Here is a 21,126-nt window from a genome sequence, read left to right on the forward strand (position 1 = left end):
TGGTGTTGCAGTTCCTAAAATCACACTGGTTTGAACCGCTTAACAAGGTTGAGTTGAAATTTCTTACCTGGAAGGTGGTCATGTTGTTGGCCTTAGCATCAGCAAGGCGAGTGTCAGAATTGGCGGCTTTGTCACACAAGAGCCCCTACTTGATTTTTCATGTGGATCGAGCTGAATTGAGGACACGTCCGCAATTTTTGCCTAAAGTGGTTTCTTCGTTCCATATGAATCAACCTATTGTGGTGCCTGTGGCTACAAGTGACCTGGAGGATTCCAGATCCCTGGACGTAGTCAGGGCCTTAAAAATTTATGTAGGCAGGACGGCTAGAATTAGGAAAACAGAGGCTCTGTTTGTCCTGTATGCGGCCAATAAGATTGGCGCTCCTTCTTCGAAGCAGACTATTGCTCGCTGGATCTGTAATACGATTCAGCAGGCTCACTCTACGGCTGGATTGCCGGTACCAAATTCGGTTAAGGCCCATTCCACTAGGAAGTTGGGCTCTTCTTGGGCGGCTGCCCGAGGCGTCTCGGCATTACAACTTTGCCGAGCGGCGACTTGGTCGGGGTCAAACACTTTTTTGCTAAATTCTACAAGTTTGATACCCTGGCTGATGAGGACCTAGCGTTTGCTCAGTCGGTGCTGCAGAGTCATACGCACTCTCCCGCCCGATTGGATGCTTTGGTATAAGCCCCATGGTCCTTACGGAGTCCCCAGCATCCTCTAGGACGTAAGAGAAAATAAGATTTTAAACCTACCGGTAAATCTATTTCTCCTAGTCCGTAGAGGATGCTGGGCGCCTGTCCCAGCGCGGAAACTCTGCAAGACTTGTATATATTTGTTGCTTACATAAGGGTTATGTTACAGTTGACATCGGTCTTGGACCGTTACTGTCGTTTGTTCATACTGTTAACTGGTTATGTATGTTCCAAGGTTCATGGTATGATTGGTGTGGGCTGGTATGAATCTTGCCCTTGGATTGCTAAATCCTGCCTTGTATTGTCCATCTCCTCTGGGCACAGTTCTCTAACTGAGGTCTGGAGGAGGGGCATAGAGGGAGGAGCCAGTGCACACCCATAGTCAAAGTTCTTTTTAGGTGCCCTATCTCCTGCGGAGCCCGTCTATAATACCCCATGGTCCTTACGGAGTCCCCAGCATCCTCTACAGACTAGGAGAAATAGATTTACCGGTAGGTTTAAAATCTTATTTTTTTTCTTTGTCTCCGGGTATGACTCAGTGGCAGCCCCTGTGCAACCTCCTAGGATAGACATGTTTTCACAGTCTGTAAAGAGTCTAGCTCAGACGTCAGCCGACTTTAAAGATATGTTACAGAGCGACAGAGCAGGGGCTGCCAAAGTGCCCAGAGCGCAGGCTTTGGATTCTGAAACTGATTCTGATCAGGAGAAAGACGATGCCTCGGACTTTGGTTCTTGTCCAGAACAGTGTACTAAGGTGGATATTCCTGCCTTAGTCAGGGCAGTCAAAACTATACTTGACATAGAGGAGGAGGAACTAGCTTCTAGGCCTAATGGTCCTATCTTTAAGCGACAGAGAGACATTAAAGCGGAGCTCCCTCTGTCAGATCAGCTCACTTAGCTCATGTGTGAGGCCTGGAGTACTCCTAACCGGAAGTTTCAGTTACCAAAAAAAGCTTGCTTCTATATATCCTTTCGCAGAGGGAGAATGTATGAAGTGGTACACATCCCCCGCTCTGGCTCTGGGCTAGACAAAATGGTAGCCCCCATAGCAGCTTCCAAAACAGTCTTCCTGCCTTCAGCTGCAGCTTTTAAGACCAAAAGCATCTTTTAGGCCCTTTTCGTCTGCAAAGAAAATCAAGGAGACTTCCTATTCAGTCCAGTTTCCATAAGGGTAAGCCAAAAACAAAGCAATCTTGGGCTGCCAGACATCCGGCTTCAAAACCGGACAACAAACCGCCTGCCTTACGGAACAGGTCTCCTTCTGGGAGACCCCAGAGCGGGAGGACGACTTCACTTTGCAAAGGCCTTGCGTCAGACTACCACAGACAGTTGGATGCAGGAAGTGGCCTCTCACGAATACGTTCTCACCTTTGAGACGTTGTCCGCAGCACTTTTGTTGTATGGCCCCTCCAGCAGGGGACCCTTATCATCGTGTCTGGAGAAGCACTATCGGTGCGGAGGTACTATTGGAGATCGGGACTTTTCACAAACTTTCAGAAAAGAGGTTCAACATTACAGGGCACTCTGGATTTTATTATACGTTCCATTTCAGCATCGGCTATACACATATTAACATAACACAAAGCGCTCCATATACACGTTTTATCCAATGGAGCTGCTGACCCTATAAGCGCAGTACTGTTTCTTATTCATTGTATGGCCCCTCCAGCAGATTCTCTCAGGGCATTGTCTCTGCAACAGGCTGTTCATGCCCTTCTACAGTCAGGCGTTATAATGCCAGTTCAGTCACTTCTTCAACAACAGACAGGGTTTTACTCCACACTATTCCTGGTTCGCAAACCAAATGGCTCTTTTCGACCCATACTCAACCTCAAGGCTCTCAAAAAATTTGTCAAAGTGCCCCCGTTTCGCATGGAAATCCTCCGTTCCATTGGCCTGGTATTAGTACCGGGGGATTTTATGGCTTCCATGACATTCAGGACGCATACCTGCATGTAACTATCAATGCCATCCATCAGCGTTATCTCAGGTTTGCCATTCTCCACCAGCATTATCCGTTTCGAGCACTGCCCTTCGGACTCTCTACAGCCGCTCGGGTCTTTACTAAGATGATGGCAGTCATGGCTGCACATCTCGGGCATCAGGGAATCCGGATTTTCCAGTACCTTTACGACCTACTGATCCTGGCTCGGTCTGCAACAGCATTTCCATTTGATTGTTGCTTGTCTGCAGAGACACAGTTGGATTATCAACTGGAAGAAATCCTCCATGTCTGTGTCTCAAAGAATATTAAATCTGGGAGCCATCCTAGATTCTCAGGCTCAGATATTTCTGTCAGCAGACAAGATAACGGTACTCCACTCATCTGTGCAGTTTTCTTTAACGCCGGTGAGTGTCCATACACTCAGCCATGCAGGCCCTGGGGTCCATGGTCTCTGCTTTCAACACAGTAGAATAAGCCCAATTTCGCTCCAGACCTCTGCAGCACATGATTTTTTTGCGATGGAACGGAGAACATAATCTTCTCAGAGCCCAGAGAATGGTGTCTCAAGAGGTTCGGCTGTCACTCTTGTGGTGGCTTTAGATATCCCACTTGGACAAGGGCCATCCATTTTGGATCTCTGATTGGGTACTGCTCACCATGGATACCAGTCTCCGGAGGTGTGGAGCAGGGACATTGGGCAGTCCTCGAGAGTCATCTGCCCATCAGCATACTGGAATTCAGAGCAGAGTTCCGGGCACTCGGTCAGTGCAGGAGTTTCTTTGAGGCTGGCCAGTGCAGGTCCAATCCAACTATGCGACTACAGTAGCGTACCTCAACCATCAGCGAGGTATGCAAAGTTTAACTGCCATGAGAAAGATGACTCACATCCTCATATGGGCAGAACGTCATCTTCCAGCAATGTCAGCAGTGTCCATCTCAATTGGGAAGTGGACTATCTAAGCTGTGGGCTCTACATACAGAGGTCTTTCAGGATCTAGTGGACAGGTGGGGTCATCCAGAGCGGGGTCTCATGACATCACGCCACAAGCTACCAGTATACGGGTCCAGGACCAGGGATCCCTCAGTACGGTGGGTCTTCAATCTGGTATAAGTCTTCCCTCTAGTTTCACTTCTTCCGAGGGTGCTTTGCAAGTTCAAGCAGGATGGAGGCACATTGCTTCTCATAGTTAGGCTGGCTGAGGCATCCTTGGTTTGCAGACCTGTAGGGTCTGTCAATCTACAATCCTCTCAGACTACCTTTAAGGCAGGATCTGTTAACAAAGGGTCTGTGTCTACAGCAGGACCTGGCGTGGCTCTTGAGACATCCCTTTTTAAAAGGACTTCTCTAGCTCTGTTGTCAAGAAAATGCTTAAATCACGCAAGCCTGCCTCTGCAAGGATTTATTTCAGTATTTGGCACACTTTTATTTACAGTGATGTTTGCTGAGAAACTACAATCCTTCAACTTTGAGTGTCAAGAGAACTTGCTTTCCTTTAAGCAGTATTAGACTTAGGTCTACGACTAACGTCCCTCAAGGTACAGGTATCTGCCTTGTCCGTATGGTTCTAGAGAATGATTGCTTCTCCTCCAGATATCGGAACATTCTTTCAAGGGAACCTCCGTATTCAGCCTCCATCTGTCCCTCCAGTGGCTCCATGGGACTTGTCTTTGATTCTACAGGCGTTACAAGCAGCTCCGTTTGAACCATTGGACTCTATGGATTTAAAGTGGCTGACTGAAAAGACTCTCTTGCTCCTGGCTATTGCCTCTGTTCAGAGTGTCTGATTCAGTGGCACTTTCAAGTCGCTCTCCATTTTTTATTTTTCATCCAGACAGCTGTCCTCAGGACCAGGTCTGGATACCTTCCTTAGGTGGTCTCCAAATTTCATATCAATGAAGAAATTGTGGTACCAGCCTTTCAATATCCAAACCCTTCCACAAGTAATGTATTGTTGGATGTGGTGCGAGCACTTCAGAATTATGTAGAGCGAACTAAGGGCCTAATTCGGATCTGATCGCTGGGCTGCGTTTTTTTGCTGCCCTGCAATCAGATAGTCGCTGCCTACAGGGGGAGGGGTAAAATCGCTGTGCAAGTGTGCGATCGCATGTGTTGCAGTGATCCACAAAAATCAGTTTGTGCAGTCTCTGGGCAGCCCAGGACTTATCCAGTTGAATCCTGCTGATTGGGCCGGATCTGCGTCAGACACCTTCCCTGAAATTGCTTGAGCCTGCTGCGTTTTTTCGGACACTCCCTGACCACGGTCAGTTGCCACCCACAAATGGCCTCTTCCTGTCAATGACCTTGCGAACGCCTGTGTGAATGGGCCTGTGTGAATGGATCCTTCGCACCATACTGTCGCTGACCGCCGGTGCCTGTTGTAGCTGTCCGATGCGCTGGCGCATTGCGGTGCATACGCATGCACAGTTCGGATCGACCGCTGTGCGAAATAGCACAGCAGCGATCAGATCTGAATTAGGCTCTAAAGGTGGGTACACACCAGTAGATATATCTGCAGATCAATTGATCTGCAGATATATCTATGGACAGATCGGGCAGTGTGTTGAGCATACACACTGCCCGATCCGTTGGGGACTGATGTCATGAACTGGGTGGGCGTGTACACACGCCCGCCCAGTTCAGCTGTCAATCACCGCCGGCCGCCACAGCATGTGTATGGGCGGTCGGCCGACCACCGTACACACACAGCGACGCGCCAATATATCAGTAGGTATATTGGCCGTCTGCTGTGCTGCGAGGCCGACACGATAAGTCTGTAAACGACGGAGTTCACAGACGTATCTGTCGTACACACTGGCCGACGGACCCGCGACATATCGGGCGTTCAAGAGAACGGCCGATATATCGGCCAGTGTGTACGGGCCTTTAGTCTATCCATAAATCTGATGAGCTTTTTTTTTTTTTTGTGTACGGTTTTCACAAGAGGATGGCCTGCTAGCAAGCAGATCTTGGCTTGATGACTTTGAACGACCATTGCTCAGGCATACATGGAAGTGAATCTAACCATTCCTACGGTGAGCGGCTAGTCACGGAGCATCTGCCGAACAGTTGGGCAGAGCAGCCATGTGTTCATCCGTCTGTACCTCCGTTTGAATTCATTCTTTCATTCATCCTTTGCATCTTAGGATGCTGCATTTGGGTGACTGATTCTCCGTTCTCCTAAAGAGCGCCCCTCCCTCAGGGGCTACTGCTTTAGTACATCTCCATGTTAATCCTGTGTAGCCTATGGACCCCGAAGAAGAAAACGAGTTATGGTAGACTTCACAGAGCTCCCACTGTGACGCACCTGTCTTATGGCTATTACTATTATATGGTCACTAGTTCTCCTCTTCTAATATGATTGTTCTTGGCTGTTCCATGCTTCCTTCTCATCTGCCCTGCTCCTGCCGTGGGCTTGTTTACTAAACTGAATGGGCTGGGGAGGGGTTATAGGTGAGGAGAAACTAGTGCATTCTGGGACCGGAAAGCTTTAACTGTTTGGTGCCTGGTTTGTTCCAAACCACCTAAATCCCCAAGGTAATCCTGTCGAGTTTATGGACCTCGAAGAAATAGTCAACCATGCAAGTCTATCATAACTCTTGTTGGTTTTTTTTTTTTTTTTGCTGATAGTTTTCAGAAATTCTGGTCAAGATTGAAGAATATGTGAAAAAGCAGCCCAAAGCATCTGAAGGTATTGTGCATTTATCCTTGGTGAGCTGATGCATTCCTGATGTAGAGAAACTTGCTTTGTGCCCATTTTCTGAGTGTAAGCGGGTATTCTCCTCGCATATTTATGATTTGTAGATGGATGTAATAAGAAACAGAATTTCTCTAGCATCCATAAGGGATATTGGGGAATTAGTACGATGGGTATAGACTGAGTCCGAAGGAGCCGGTGCACTTTAAATTTCTTTTACTGGTCGATCTGGCTCCTCCCCTCTATGCCTCCTCCCACAGGCAGTTTAGAAAAAAGTGCCCTTAGGATAGGATGCACACTCTGCACCTCCAGAGGGTTTTCTTCAGTTTCTTTTAAAACGTTATAATTTTCGGTATGCTGTTTGGGCAACAGCATACCTGCACCGTGGGAGTTAGGGGGGGGATGGTTACCGGTCTCTTCATGCATCCGAGACGCTTCCCTGTTGCAGCACCACCGTCCTGAGAGGCTGTTGTACAGCGGGGCACTGCGCCTTAACGGTCACAATCCAACACACCACACACCCCTAACAGTAGCCTGAAGGTGAGAAGAGGGGTGAGTACAAACCAGGGGCCCTGCTAGGGGGTGCGGCAAAAATGCAGGGGCGGCATATGGGACCCTCCCGGGGGGACCTGCTATAGCCCCCCTGTGTACACTGGCAGCGGTAGTGGAAACTAACACTTCTGTGATGTTTTTACACTTTATGGAGACTTTGCCAGTATGAATATCTATGAAGCTCTGGCATCATTACAGGGGGCAGAGCTTACTCAGAGTGGGACCAGCAGCGTTTTGGCGCCTTCCTCTGCTTACAGCTGCAGCAGCAGGCACACACAGCTCCTCCAGACACTCAGGATACGCAGGAAAACTGGTACAGGGGTGTAGCAAAGGGGGAGAGCCGCTATTGTACACAATCTGTGTCCTGAGAAGGACAAAAACTCTGGTGTTACACTGGGATGTAACTGGGATATAACAGCTTGCAGTCTCACAGAGGCTGTTTAGCTTGGGTGTGCTGTTCCCTTCTCGGTCTCCTCTCACATACAGTAAGGGCAGGCTTGCTATTTGTATTACTTGTTTGTGTATATAATTGTGTTTACTGTGTAAAGGTTGCTTTACTTTCAAGGAAAAGCAATACCTAAACACACTGTGGTTCGTGCCGCTAAATGCAATCAATAACCCCTACGATGTGTATTCATGCCAACACGCTATGCGCACAATACAGCGACACGTATGGCTGAATACACCTTATTCCCAAACAAGAATTGAATGCGACACCAGTAGTTAAATGTTATGTTGGGGTCCAATGCAGCAACAATATATTTACTGAAAAAGATACAAGTAGAAAATACAACAATATTACAGAGCAGAGCTACAACCAATAGTACATGCGTTTATTTGCCAGCACTCCCGGATCCAGGTCTCAGTTAGTCTTAGCAAGATGACCTCCAGAGAATAGACGGATGCCTGGTCAGGGAGCCTTTCTTTTATACAATAGGTCCAAATATAATACAATAGGAAATGTAAGCTCTTCTTCTATAGGTCAAGGGGCAGGTCATTTACAGTACATGAGGGGTCATAGGTTGGTTGAATGAGTGGGCGATGCTTGGTCCAGGTGTGCTTGCAGGTCTCCACCACCGGGTTCCCGACGAATATCATGAGTACAGTAATTACAGTATTGGTGAATATTGCAACTCTGCGCATATCTATGCGCAGAAACTTGCGATTAACTGCACATAACAACCGGTACATAGGTCTCAAAATACTGAACATATCGATACTAAACACTAAGTTTGGGGGGGGGGGGGGGTCAAGAGCCTTCCTGGCTAGGTGCCATAAAATCTATGATATCAAGATATTTAATCTCGGCTCACTGCTAATACTCAGAATACTCAACAACTGGAGCAGGCTATTGCAGACCTAGCTACAAGGGCTGATGTTTAACAGCCCCCCCCCCCCCCTCTCTAGATCAGGAACACACAAACGTGGGTTACCTGCTTTACTCTCAGACTCTGATGAGGAGGGGGAGGACTTGGATCTTGTTAGTGGGGATTCACCTTCTACACAGGGTATTGAGCCCCTCATTCTTGCTATACGGGACGTGTTAAAACTCCCTCTAGAGGACGCTGCAGCAAAGCAGTCGTTTTTCTTAACACAGAACAAATTCAATGTCACTTTCCCTGATTCTGCAGAGCTGGATGACCTGTTTAAGTTAGCCTTCAAATACAGATAAAAAATTTGCTCCTGAAGGCAGGAAACTCTGGGAAGAACCCCCGGCTGTAGACGTATCGGTTTCTGGCCTCTCTAAAAAGGTGGTACTACCTTCTCTGGGCTCCTTTACCATATTGGACCCTGGGGATAGAAAAATAGAGGCTACACTGAAGTTTATCTACACAGCGGCTGGTATATCACAAAGACCAGTCATTGCGGGTTGCTTTATGACTCATGCCATTCATATGTGGGCTACTCCAATTTCAAGAGAGCCTCTCGGTGGATATGTCCCTGGTCACTACAGTGACTCTCCTAAAACACATTCAAGAGACTGCACGCGTCCTGTGTGACTCTCTGAGGGAGATAGGCAATATTAATGCTAGGACCACCGCTATGGTTGTGTCAGTGGATAGCGGATGCAGAGTCCAGGCGCAGTGTAGTCTCTCTTCCTTTTTCAGGGAATTGGCTCTTCAGGGTGGAACTGGATACGTGGATTTCTAAAGTTACTGCAGGGAAATCCATTTTTCTTCCCTCTGGGGCCCCACCGGCTAGACGTTCCTACCCGGGGCCGTCTGCCCAGTCCTTTCTAACAGAGTTCGATCTAGGGCCAGAGGTGCCACCAATGTGGCTAGAGGCACCAGAGATAAGACCAGAAAACCAGCAACTGCAGGTTCTCAGGGCCAGAGTACCAGTTCAGCTTCCACTAAGGCCTTATGATGGTGCCCACCCACCCACCCCGAGGAGATCTCGAGGTGGGAGCTCGGCTGCGTCACTTCAGCCGCATCTGGGAAGGCTCCTGCCAGGATACCTGGGTAAAGGACCTCATTTCTCAGGGCTACAAACTGGAGTTCAACGGCGCTCCTCCCCAACGATTATTCAAAACAAGCGTACCAGCTTTGGGGGATATGCGTGTTACGCTACAACAGGCCATCCTAAACTTGGTCCACTCCCAAGTCTTTGTTCCAGTGCCGCTGCAACAACAGGGAAAGGGTTACTACTCTAACCTGTCCGTGCTACCGAAAGCGGACTGTTCGGTTAGGCCCTTTTTGAATCTGAAATCCTTGAACCCTTACCTAAAAGTTTTTCAAGTTCAAGATGGAATCCTTGCAAGCAGTGATTGCGGGCCTGGAAGAACGGGAGTTCATGGTCTCCCTGGATATAAAGCACACCTATCTCCATATCCCGATTTGGCCACCTCACCATGCTTACCTGAGGTTTGCCCTGTTAAACAATCACTACCAGTTCCAGGCGCTACCCTTCGGCCTGTCCACAGCTCCGAGGGTGATGGCGGAGATGATGGTCCAGGGGCTCAATATTGTCCCTTATTTGGATTATCTCTTGATAAAAGCGAGATCCACTGAGCTTTTATTGCTCCATATAAACCACACTATCCAACTTCTGTCACACCATGGGTGGATTCTCAATTTACATAAGTCCCACCTGGAGCCAACTCAGCGGCTCCTGTTCCTGGGAATGTTGCTGGATACTGTGGCCCAGAAGGTGTTCCTCCCAGAGGACAAAGCGAGAACACTGCAGAAGATGGTCCGAATGTTTCTACGGCCTACTCGAATATCCGTCCATCTTTGTACAAGATTGTTGGGGAAAATGGTAGTCTCATACGAGGCGATCCAGTATGGAAGGTTTCATGCCAGAACATTTCAATTGGATCTCCTGAGCAAGTGGTCCGGATCACATCTTCAGATGCACCGGATAATACAGCTGTCATCTCAGGCCAGGATTTCCCTCCTGTGGTGGCTGCAGTCCTCAAATCTACTAGCAGGTTGAAGTTTCGGGTTTCAGGATTGGATCCTCCTCACGACAGATGCGAGTCTGAGAGGATGGGGAGCTGTCACCCAGGGGGCTCAGTTCCAGGGCAGGTGGTCAACCCATGAGGCCCTACTTCCGATCAACATTCTGGAACTTTGGGCGATCTCCTATGCTCAGGGATCACGCGATCCAACTTCAGTCGGACAACGCCACGGTAGTGGCGTACATAAATCGACAAGGACGGACAAAAAGCAGGGCCTGCATGTGAGAGGTGTCAAAGATACTCCTCTGGGCAGAAAGAAATGCAAGAGCAATGTCCGCAATCTTCATTCTGGGAGTAGACTACTGGGAAGCGGACTTCCTGAGTCATCACGATCTCCACCCGGGAAAGTGGGGGATCCACCATCAGGTGTTTCAGCAGATTATTGACCGGTGGGGCTGCCCACAAATAGACATGATGGCTTCTCGACTCAACAAGAAGCTTCGCTGGTGTTGCTCACGAACCAGGGACCCTCAGGCGTGGACAGTAGACGCACTGACGTCAACAAGGACCGTTCGTCTACCAGGACTTACGGCGACTTTGTTTGACGGCATGGAGGTTGAGAGGAAGATCCTAGCTCACAAAGGCCTTCCAAAAAGGTTATTGCTACCATGGTTCAGGCCAGGAAACCTGTGACGGCAAAACACTATCATTTCTGGAGAAGATATGTCTCTTGGTGCGAGGAACGCATGTATCTGCCTGCGGAGTTCCACTTGGGTCGTTTCCTGCAGGCTGGTGTGGATAAGGGCTTACGTCTGGGTTCCATTAAGGTCCAGATTTCAGCTCTCTCAATTTTCTTCCAGAAGAAATTGGCAGTGTTGCCAGAAGTTCAGACCTTCTTGCAAGGAGTGCTTCACATACAACCTCCTTTTGTGCCGCCCATGGCACCCTGGGATTTGAATATTGTGTTGGAATTTCTACAGTCGTCCTGGTTTAAACCTCTGATGGTAGAAGACAAGTACCTCACGTGGAAGTCTGTGATGTTACTGGCCCTGGCTTCTGCTAGACTGGTTTCAGAATTGGGGGCCCTATCGTGTAGAAGTCCCTACTTGATCTTTTACGAGGACCGAGTGGAGCTCAGGACTAGGCAGCAGTTCCTGCCGAAGGTCGTCTCGGCGTTCCACTTGAATCAACCTATTGTGGTTCCGTCCAGTTCTGGCACTTCTGCTCCTCCGGAGGCCTTGAAGAGCCTGTGCGAGCTTTGGAGCTATATATCAAGAGAACGGCTCAGATCAAAAAGACGGATTCCTTGTTGTGCTATATGATGCGCAGAAAAAGGGTTGCCCTGCTTCTAAGCAGTCTAATGCTCGTTGGCTTAGGCTTACTATCCAACAGGCCTATGTGTCGGCAGCCTTACCTGTTCTGCAATCTCTGAATGCCCACTCTACAAGATCAGTGGGGTCTTCCTGGGCGGCTGCCCATGGAGTCTCGGCCTTGCAACTATGCCGAGCTGCTACCTGGTCGGGGAAGAACACCTGCGTGAGGTTCTACAAATTTGATACCCTGGCCAAAGAGGATACCCAGTTTGGGTAGGCGGTGCTGCAGACGTCCCCGCCCGTTCTGGAAGTTTTGGGATGTCCCAATCGTACTAATTCCCCAATATCCATTATGGATGCTAGAGAAAATAGGATTTTAATTACCTACCGGTAAATCCTTTTCTCGTAGTCCATAAGGGATATTGGGTGCCCGCCTCAGTGCATTGACTTTTCTGCAGGTTTTCTCTTTTATGGTTATCTGTTCAGCTGTTGCTGTTTTGTTGCCAGTCATTGCTGGTCGTTTTATGTTGCTGGTGTGTGAATCTCGCCACTCATTGTTATGTTCCTTCTCTCAAGTATGTCCATTCTCCTTCGGGCACTATTTTACTTATAACTGCCTGTGGGAGGGGGCATAGAGGGCAGGAGCCAGCACACCCAGTTGAAGAAATGTAAAATGCACCGCCTCCTTTGGACCCCATCTATACCAAACGTACTGATTTCCCAATATCACTTATGGACTACGAGAAAAGGATTTACCGGTAGGTAATTAAAATCCTATTATCTGCAATAAAGATATTTCCTTAATGCATAATGTGTGTACACAAGTTTTGTGTAATTGCACTACTTTTTTTTTTTTTTTTTTTTTTGTCCTCCCCTGCATTTGTGGTAGTACTGAGCTATGTGTTTTGTAGGCATGAGAAAAATAAAGTGAGAGCAGGTTAAGCATAATATTAGTGACTGAATTAAAATGGGTAATGTAATTGGGAATCCTTTCAGACTTTGTATCAAGGTACTTTACAAATGTAACCAACATTAGGACCTGATCTTGCTGAGCGTTTCTTAGAAACAGGACAGGGACTGAACAGAAGGGTGAGCTCCAAAACTCATTACCTGAAAAAGAGGATTTTGGTACTTACCGATAAATCAATTTCTCTGAATCCACTCGAACACTTCAGACAGCTGGGGTGTGAAGTGTACAGACTGGAGGTAGCACAATCTAAATTAAAAAAAAAAAATGTATGCACAGCCGACACCTCCCCCCACCCCCCCAATCCCTCAGTTTGAAAAATTTTACGGAGAGAAGAGGGAACATGGACACAAAGGCCCTATGGAGAGGAACCCACCGTAGCAACAAGTCAAACAGCAAGCAAGAACCATTAACACAATAATGAAAACCATTTGAACTAAATTTAACCAGAACACGCAGGCTGATGGCACCAGGGTGGGCGTCCAGTGTTCCAGAATGTATTCAGAGAAATGGATTAATCTGTAAGTACCAGAATCCTCTCTTCTTTCATCCACTAGGGGTCACTGGAACACTTCAGACAGCTGGGGGCGTCCCAAAGATACTCCCATGGGCAGGAGTGCTGTACGAAGCCTGAAGAAGCGAACTTCCAAACCTGGTATCCCTAGAGAAAAATTTATCGACCCTGTAGAATCGAGTGAACATGTGTGCTGATGACCATGTTGCAGCTCTGCAAAGTTGGGCAGTAGAGGCTCCTCTAGCTGCAGCCCATGAAGCCCCCACCAATCTGGTGGTATGAGCATCAACCCGTAAAAGGGACCCTCTTACCACTAGCGATATAAGCCTGCTTGATGGTACACCGTATCCATCTGGCAAGAGTCTGCTTTTGAAGCTGGCCAACCCTTCTTGGGTCCAGCATATAGAACAAAGTGTCAAGCTTTCTAATAGAGTTTGTACCCTGTATGTAGATTCTTAAGGCTCTGACCACATCCAAAGACAAGTCCTCCTCCGCAACTCCCTAGAAGGAGTGGACCACAATGGGCTGGTTAGAAAGGGACTCTTACACAGTGCCCCTAACTCTGAGACCCTTCTTGCTGACGCCAAAGCTAGGAGAAAGGTAACCTTCCAGGATATGTATTTTAGATCTGCCTCTCCAAAGGCTTGAAAACTGCTGATTTTAAAAAATTCAATTAGTAAATTTAGATCCCACGGGGCCGTTGTATTTTCAATACACCCTGCAAAAATGGTTGGACCTCCTGTAAGTATGCCAGACATTGTTAAAAAAGGATAGAAAGGGCAGAGACTTGCACCTTCAAAGATCCTAACCTCAAACCTCCATCTAAACCATTTTGAAGAAATCTCAAGTTTATTGAGGCGGAACTCTCTGGAATTCCAACCCTTAGACCGACACCAGTCTATGTACCGCTTCCAAATTCCGCAGTGACTGGATTCCTAGCGGCCAACATGGTGAGGATAGCTGATTTCAGAATTCCCCTGTCTCTTAGAATCTTGGCCTCAAGAACCACGCTGTCAAACGTAGCCGGTTCAGGTCTGGGTGAAGGAATGGGCCTTGTGACGAGGTGCTCCCTCTGCGGCAGCCTCCAAGGATCCTCCGCCAGGAGCCCCCTCAGGTCCGAGTACCAACTTCTGCGGAGCCAGTCTGGTGCTATTAGAATTACCCACGCTCTTTTTCCCTTTTCATCTTCTTTAACACTCTCGGTAACAGGGGAAATGGCGGAAAGATGTACACCAGATCATAAGGCCAGGGGATCGTCAGCGCGTCCACCGCCTCTGCTGATGTATCCTGTGTCCTGAATACATACCTCGGTAACTGATGGTTGTTTCGAGATGCCATTAGGTCTATTTGTGGTAGACCCCACCATCGTACTACTGTCTCAAATATGTGGGTGTAGACACCACTCCCCATAGCCTGACGACTTTGATAGTCTGCTTCCCAATTTTCTACTCTCGGTATGAAGACTGCTGACAGAATTATGTTGCGTCTTTCTGTCCAAGACAGGATCCCTGTAGCCTCTCTTAAAGCCATACGGCTCTTTGTTCCTCCCTGACGGTTTATGTAAGCCGCTGCCGTCACATTGTCTGACTGTGTTCTTACGTGTTGAGCCCTCACTCGGCCCTCCGCCAACAGAAGAGCATTGTAAATGGCTCTTAGGTCCAGAATATTTATTGGGAGATTGCTCTCTTGCAGTGAACATTGTCCCTGAAACTGATGGTCTTCCAGCACTGCTCCCCATTCTCTGAGACTGCCATTTGTAGTCAGGATCTTCCAATCCCAGATTTCAAATCTCTTTACTGCCACTAGGTTCCTGTGGAGTGACCACCAAATTAACGAGGTTCTGGCCTGGGGCGACATGCAAATTCTTCGGTGGAGAAACCAGTGCATGTCTGCCCCCTGAGCAATTCATCTGAAAAGATCTGTAATGAAGTCTGCCATATTGGATCGCTTCGAAGGATGCCACCATCTTTCCAAGAAGCTTTACACACAGATTCAGAGAGACCGTCTGGCTGTACAGAACCCGGCGTACCGTTTCCTTGATGTCTCGTATTTTGTCTTCTGGAAGAAACACTTTCAGATGTATCGTATCTAAAATTAGACCTAGGAATTAGATCCTCTGTGTCTGAAGATTGGATTTTTTAAAATTTATGATCCAACCATGTGGAATCAGAAACTGATGAGTGGTTTGGGTATCCCAGATCAACTGGTCCTGAGAAGGAATCCTTGATCAGAAGGTCGTCCAAGTATGGGATGATCGTTGCCCCTAACGGTTGCAGTTTCGCGACCATGACTGCCATGATCTTTGTAAAGATTCTCGGGGCTGATGATAGGCCGAATGGTAGGGCACTGAACTGGTAATGATTCTTTCCCACTGCAAATTGTAAGTAGGCTTGGTGTGGGGTCCAAATTGGAACATGAAGATACGCATCCTTTATATCCATGGACACCAAGAACTCTCCTTGTTCCGGTTCCGCAATAACCGACTGAATTGACTACATCTTGAACCTGTAAACCTTTACGAACCGATTCAAAACTTTTAAATGGAGGATTGGTCTGACCCATCCAGTTTTGCTACTACAAAAAGATTTGAATAAAATCCTGTTTCTCTTTGAGAAGTCGGGACAGACCTAATTACTTACGTCTGAAGTAATCTTTGAAGGACAGCGAGGAAGGCCTGTTGTAAAGAACGGAGTGTGAGGTCGGTTTAGAAAATCCATTTTGTGTCCTTGGGAGACAATATTGTTGATCCAGACTTCTGGTGAGGTTTTGGCCCAGGTGTCCCGAAACCTTTCCAACCGTGCGCCCACCATAGGAGACCCCAGGTGAGCTGGGAGTCCGTCATGCCTTGGTCTTGTCAGCAGGTTTAGGGTCTTGCTTTCTGGATGTGGACTGGGAACGGCCTCTACCACTTCTTCCACGAGTTTGATCACTAAAACCTCTTCCTCTAGCCAAGATAGCCTCTTCTGACCGGTGGCGTGGTTCTAGGATACGTGGTAGGTAGAAAAAGTAGATTTCCCCGCTGTAGCTTAAGAAATCCACTTATCTAATTCCGGACCGAATAAAGCCTCCCCTACAAAGGGGATCGCCTCCACTACCGCCTTAGAATCAGAATCTACTTGCCGTTCTCTGAGCCACAGAATCCTTCTGGCCGATATAGCTGAGATGCGTGATGCTGTTCTGCTAGCATCCTTTGTGGCTTGGCAAATGTATGTAGCCAATTCACGGATATGCTCAGCTAGTCTAACTATTTCCTCTTGGCTGTTATCTCTTTTTTACAGCCTGAACAATATGGCCAGCCCATGCTATAATAGCTTTGGACACCCAAGCACTAATAATTGTAGGTAGGTGTGATGCTCCAGCCGCCACAAAAGTAGATTTCAGTGCTGTGTCTAACTCATGATCTGACGCATCCTTTAGCATAGTCACATTTTATTTATTTATTTTTGACAGTCTAGCCAGGGAGGCGTCCACAATCGGTTTACCCTCCCACTTGGACATGACACCCTTGGGTAGTGGGTAATTAGCCGTGAATTTCCTTGGAATTTGGAAGCGTTTAATCGGGATGCTTCCATGCTTCTCCCATTTGATCTTGGAGAGTCTGAGGAATCAGAAAAACCACTGTCTGCAGTTTCTGAGACTCAAATCAAACACCTCAGGTTCCTTAACCTCTTCTATGAAGTTAAGGACCTGTTTTACCGCTTCAATAAGGGACTCTAACTCCTTGACCTCAGCATCCTCCTCCGGAGGACTGACATCCATGCTGCCTGGCACCTAACCGTGGAATCCCCTCGTGATATTTAGTACTCACTGTGCTCTTTTGCTGATTTGCTGATCGATCTCCTGAAAGAGATGCAGATCCATTCAAACAGGATCTTTGTCTCTTCTATATTTTGGAACTTTTGCCCCCCTTTCCCATAGGTTGGCTCAGTCCAAAATAAATTATTATAAGAAAAATAATATTTCAGTGGCGCAGGGGCGTCTTTCGTGTGATGCACCTCCAGCACAATTTTTCAAACTGAGGGATTGGGTGCGTGAAGGGAGAGGAGTCTGTTGTGCATACATATTTCTCTGACGTCCTAGTGGATGCTGGGAACTCCGTAAGGACCATGGGAATAGCGGCTCCGCAGGAGACTGGGCACAAAAGTAAAGCTTTAGGACTACCTGGTGTGCACTGGCTCCTCCCCCTATGACCCTCCTCCAAGCCTCAGTTAGATTTTTGTGCCCGGCCGAGAAGGGTGCATTCTAGGAGGCTCTCCTGAGTTTCTTAGAAAAAGTTTAGTTTTAGGTTTTTTATTTTCAGTGAGACCTGCTGGCAACAGGCTCACTGCATCGAGGGACTAAGGGGAGAAGAAGCGAACCTGCCTGCTTGCAGCCAGCTTGGGCTTCTTGGCTACTGGACACCATTAGCTCCAGAGGGACCGAACACAGGCCCAGCCTCGGAGTCCGGTCCCAGAGCCGCGCCGCCGGCCCCCTTACAGAGCCAGAAGCAAGAAGAGGTCCGGAAAATCGGCGGCAGAAGACATCCAGTCTTCACCAAGGTAGCGCACAGCACTGCAGCTGTGCGCCATTGCTCCTCAGGCACACTTCACACTCCGGTCACTGAGGGTGCAGGGCGCTGGGGGGGGGGCGCCCTGAGCAGCAATAAAAACACCTTGGCTGGCGAAAATACATCACATATAACCCCCAGGGCTATATGGATGTATTTTAACCCCTGCCAGAATATAGCAAAAAGCGGGAGAAAAGTCAGCCGAGAAGGGGGCGGAGCCTATCTCCTCAGCACACTGGCGCCATTTTCCCTCACAGCTCCGCTGGAAGGACGTCTCCCTGACTCTCCCCTGCAGTCCTGCACTACAGAAAAGGGTAAAACAAGAGAGGGGGGCACTAATTAGGCGCAGTATTAACATAACAGCAGCTATAAGGGGAAAAACACTTCTATAAGGTTAATCCCTGTTTATATATAGCGCTCTGGTGTGTGCTGGCATACTCTCCCTCTGTCTCCCCAAAGGGCTAGTGGGCTCCTGTCCTCTATCAGAGCATTCCCTGTGTGTGTGCTGTGTGTCGGTACGATTGTGTCGACATGTTTGAGGAGGAAAATGATGTGGAGGCGGAGCAATTGCCTGTAATAGAGATGTCACCCCCTAGGGAGTCGACACCTGAGTGGATGGGCTTATGGAAGGAATTACGTGACAGTGTCAGCTCTTTACAAAAGACGGTTGATGACATGAGGCAGCCGGCTACTCAGCTTGTGCCTGTCCAGGCGTCTCAAAGGCCATCAGGGGCTCTAAAACGCCCCGTTACCTCAGATGGCAGACACAGACGCCGACACGGATACTGACTCCAGTGTCGACGATGAAGAGACGAATGTGACTTCCAGTAGGGCCACACGTTACATGATTGAGGCAATGAAAAATGTTTTACATATTTCTGATAATACAAGTACCACTAAAAAGGGTATTATGTTTGGTGAGAAAAAACTGCCTGTAGTTTTTCCTGCTTCTGAGGAATTAAATGAAGTGTGTGATGAAGCGTGGGTTTCCCCCGATAAAAAACTGATAATTCCTAAAAGGTTATTGGCATCATACCCTTTCCCGCCAGAGGATAGGGCACGTTGGGAAACACCCCCTAGGGTGGATAAAGCGCTCACACGCTTGTCTAAACAGGTGGCACTACCCTCTCCTGAGACGGCCGCCCTTAAGGAACCTGCTGACAGAAAGCAGGAAAATATCCTAAAATGTATATACACTCACACGGGAGTTATACTGCGACCAGCAATCGCCTCAGCCTGGATGTGCAGTGCTGGGGTGGCTTGGTCGGATTCCCTGACGGACAATATTGATACCCTAGACAGGGACAGTATATTACTGACTATAGAGCATTTAACAGATGCATTTCTATATATGCGTGATGCACAGAGGGATATCTGCCGACTGGCACCAAGAGTAAGTGCGCTGTCCATTTCTGCCAGAAGAGGGTTATGGACACTACAGTGGTCAGGGGATGCGGATTCCAAAAGGCATATGGAAGTATTGCCTTATAAAGGGGAGGAGTTATTTGGGGTAGGTCTATCAGACCTGGTAGCCACGGCAACTGCTGGGAAATCCACATTTTTACCCCAGGTAGCCTCTCAACATAAGAAGACGCCGTATTATCAGGCGCAGTCCTTTCGGCCCCATAAGGGCAAGCGGGCAAAAGGTTCCTCTTTTCTGCCCCGTGGCAGAGGGAGAGGGAAAAGGCTGCAGCAAACAGCCAGTTCCCAGGAACAGAAGCCCTCTCCCGCATCTGCCAAGTCCTCAGCATGACGCTGGGGCTTTACAAGTGGACTCAGGCACGGTGGGGGCCCGTCTCAAGAATTTCAGCGCGCAGTGGGCTCACTCGCAAGTGGACCCCTGGATCCTTCAGGTGGTATCTCAGGGGTACAAATTGGAATTCGAGACGTCTCCCCCTCGCCGTTTCCTAAAGTCTGCTTTACCGACGTCTCCCTCCGACAGGGAGGCGGTATTGGAAGCCATTGGTGTCTCTGGACATCAAGGATGCTTACCTCCATGTCCCAATTACCCTTCTCACCAAGGGTACCTCAGGTTTGTGGTACAGAACTGTCACTATCAGTTTCAGACGCTGCCGTTTGGATTGTCTACGGCACCCCGGGTCTTTACCAAGGTAATGGCCGAAATGATGATACTCCTTCGAAGGAAGGGAGTTTTAGTTATCCCTTACTTGGACGATCTCCTGATAAGGGCAAGATCCAGGGAACAGTTGGAAGTCGGGGTAGCACTATCTCAGGTAGTGTTGCGGCAGCACGGTTGGATTCTCAATATTCCAAAATCGCAGCTGATCCCGACGACACGTCTTCTATTCCTAGGGATGATCCTGGACACAGTCCAGAAAAAGGTGTTTCTCCCGGAGGAGAAAGCCAGGGAGTTATCCAAGCTAGTCAGAAACCTCCTAAAACCAGGCCAAGTCTCAGTGCATCAATGCACAAGGGTCCTGGAAAAAATGGTGGCTTCCTACGAAGCAATCCCATTCGGCAGATTCCACGCAAGAACTTTCCAGTGGGACCTGCTGGACAAATGGTCCGGATCGCATCTTCAGATGCATCAGCGGATAACCCTGTCACCAAAGACAAGGGTGTCTCTCCTGTGGTGGTTACAGAGTGCTCATCTTCTAGAGGGCCGCAGATTCGGCATTCAGGACTGGGTCCTGGTGACCACGGATGCCAGCCTGCGAGGCTGGGGAGCAGTCACACAGGGAAGGAATTTCCAGGGCTTGTGGTCAAGCCTGGAGACATCACTTCACATAAATATCCTGGAGCTAAGGGCCATTTACAATGCTCTAAGCCTAGCAAGACCTCTGCTTCAAGGTCAGCCGGTGCTGATCCAGTCAGACAACATCACGGCAGTCGCCCACGTAAACAGACAGGGCGGCACAAGAAGCAGGAGGGCAATGGCAGAAGCTGCAAGGATTCTTCGCTGGGCGGAAAATCATGTGATAGCACTGTCAGCAGTGTTCATTCCGGGAGTGGACAACTGGGAAGCAGACTTCCTCAGCAGGCACGACCTCCACCCGGGAGAGTGGGGACTTCATCTAGAAGTCTTCCACATGATGGTGAACCGTTGGGAAAAACCAAAGGTGGACATGATGGCGTCCCGCCTCAACAAAAAACTAGACAGGTATTGCGCCAGGTCAAGGGACCCTCAGGCAATAGCTGTGGACGCTCTGGTAACACCGTGGGTGTACCAGTCAGTGTATGTGTTCCCTCCTCTGCCTCTCATACCCAAGGTACTGAGAATTATAAGACGGAGAGGAGTAAGAACTATACTCGTGGCTCCGGATTGGCCAAGAAGGACTTGGTACCCGGAACTTCAAGAGAGGCTCACAGAGGACCCGTGGCCTCTACCTCTAAGAAGGGACCTGCTCCAGCAAGGACCCTGTCTGTTCCAAGACTTACCGCGGCTGCGTTTGACGGCATGGCGGTTGAACGCCGGATCCTGAAGGAAAAAGGCATTCCGGATGAAGTCATCCCTACCCTGATCAAAGCCAGGAAGGA

At 48.5% G+C, this 21,126-nt stretch overlaps 1 protein-coding gene across 3 annotated transcripts in view; it reads left to right on the plus strand.

Moving 5' to 3' along the window:
• Positions 1-21,126, plus strand: part of PRPF31 (pre-mRNA processing factor 31) — a 111,871-nt gene that overhangs the window by 14,629 nt on the left and 76,116 nt on the right. For all 3 annotated transcript variants that reach the window (XM_063942847.1, XM_063942846.1, XM_063942848.1), the window contains exon 3: positions 6,270-6,330. In XM_063942847.1, the coding sequence (XP_063798917.1) occupies positions 6,270-6,330 (61 nt within the window). The remainder of the gene's footprint in view (positions 1-6,269; positions 6,331-21,126) is intronic.

The sequence above is a fragment of the Pseudophryne corroboree genome, chromosome 10 (genome assembly GCF_028390025.1).
Source record: "Pseudophryne corroboree isolate aPseCor3 chromosome 10, aPseCor3.hap2, whole genome shotgun sequence".
Lineage (NCBI taxonomy): Eukaryota > Metazoa > Chordata > Amphibia > Anura > Myobatrachidae > Pseudophryne > Pseudophryne corroboree.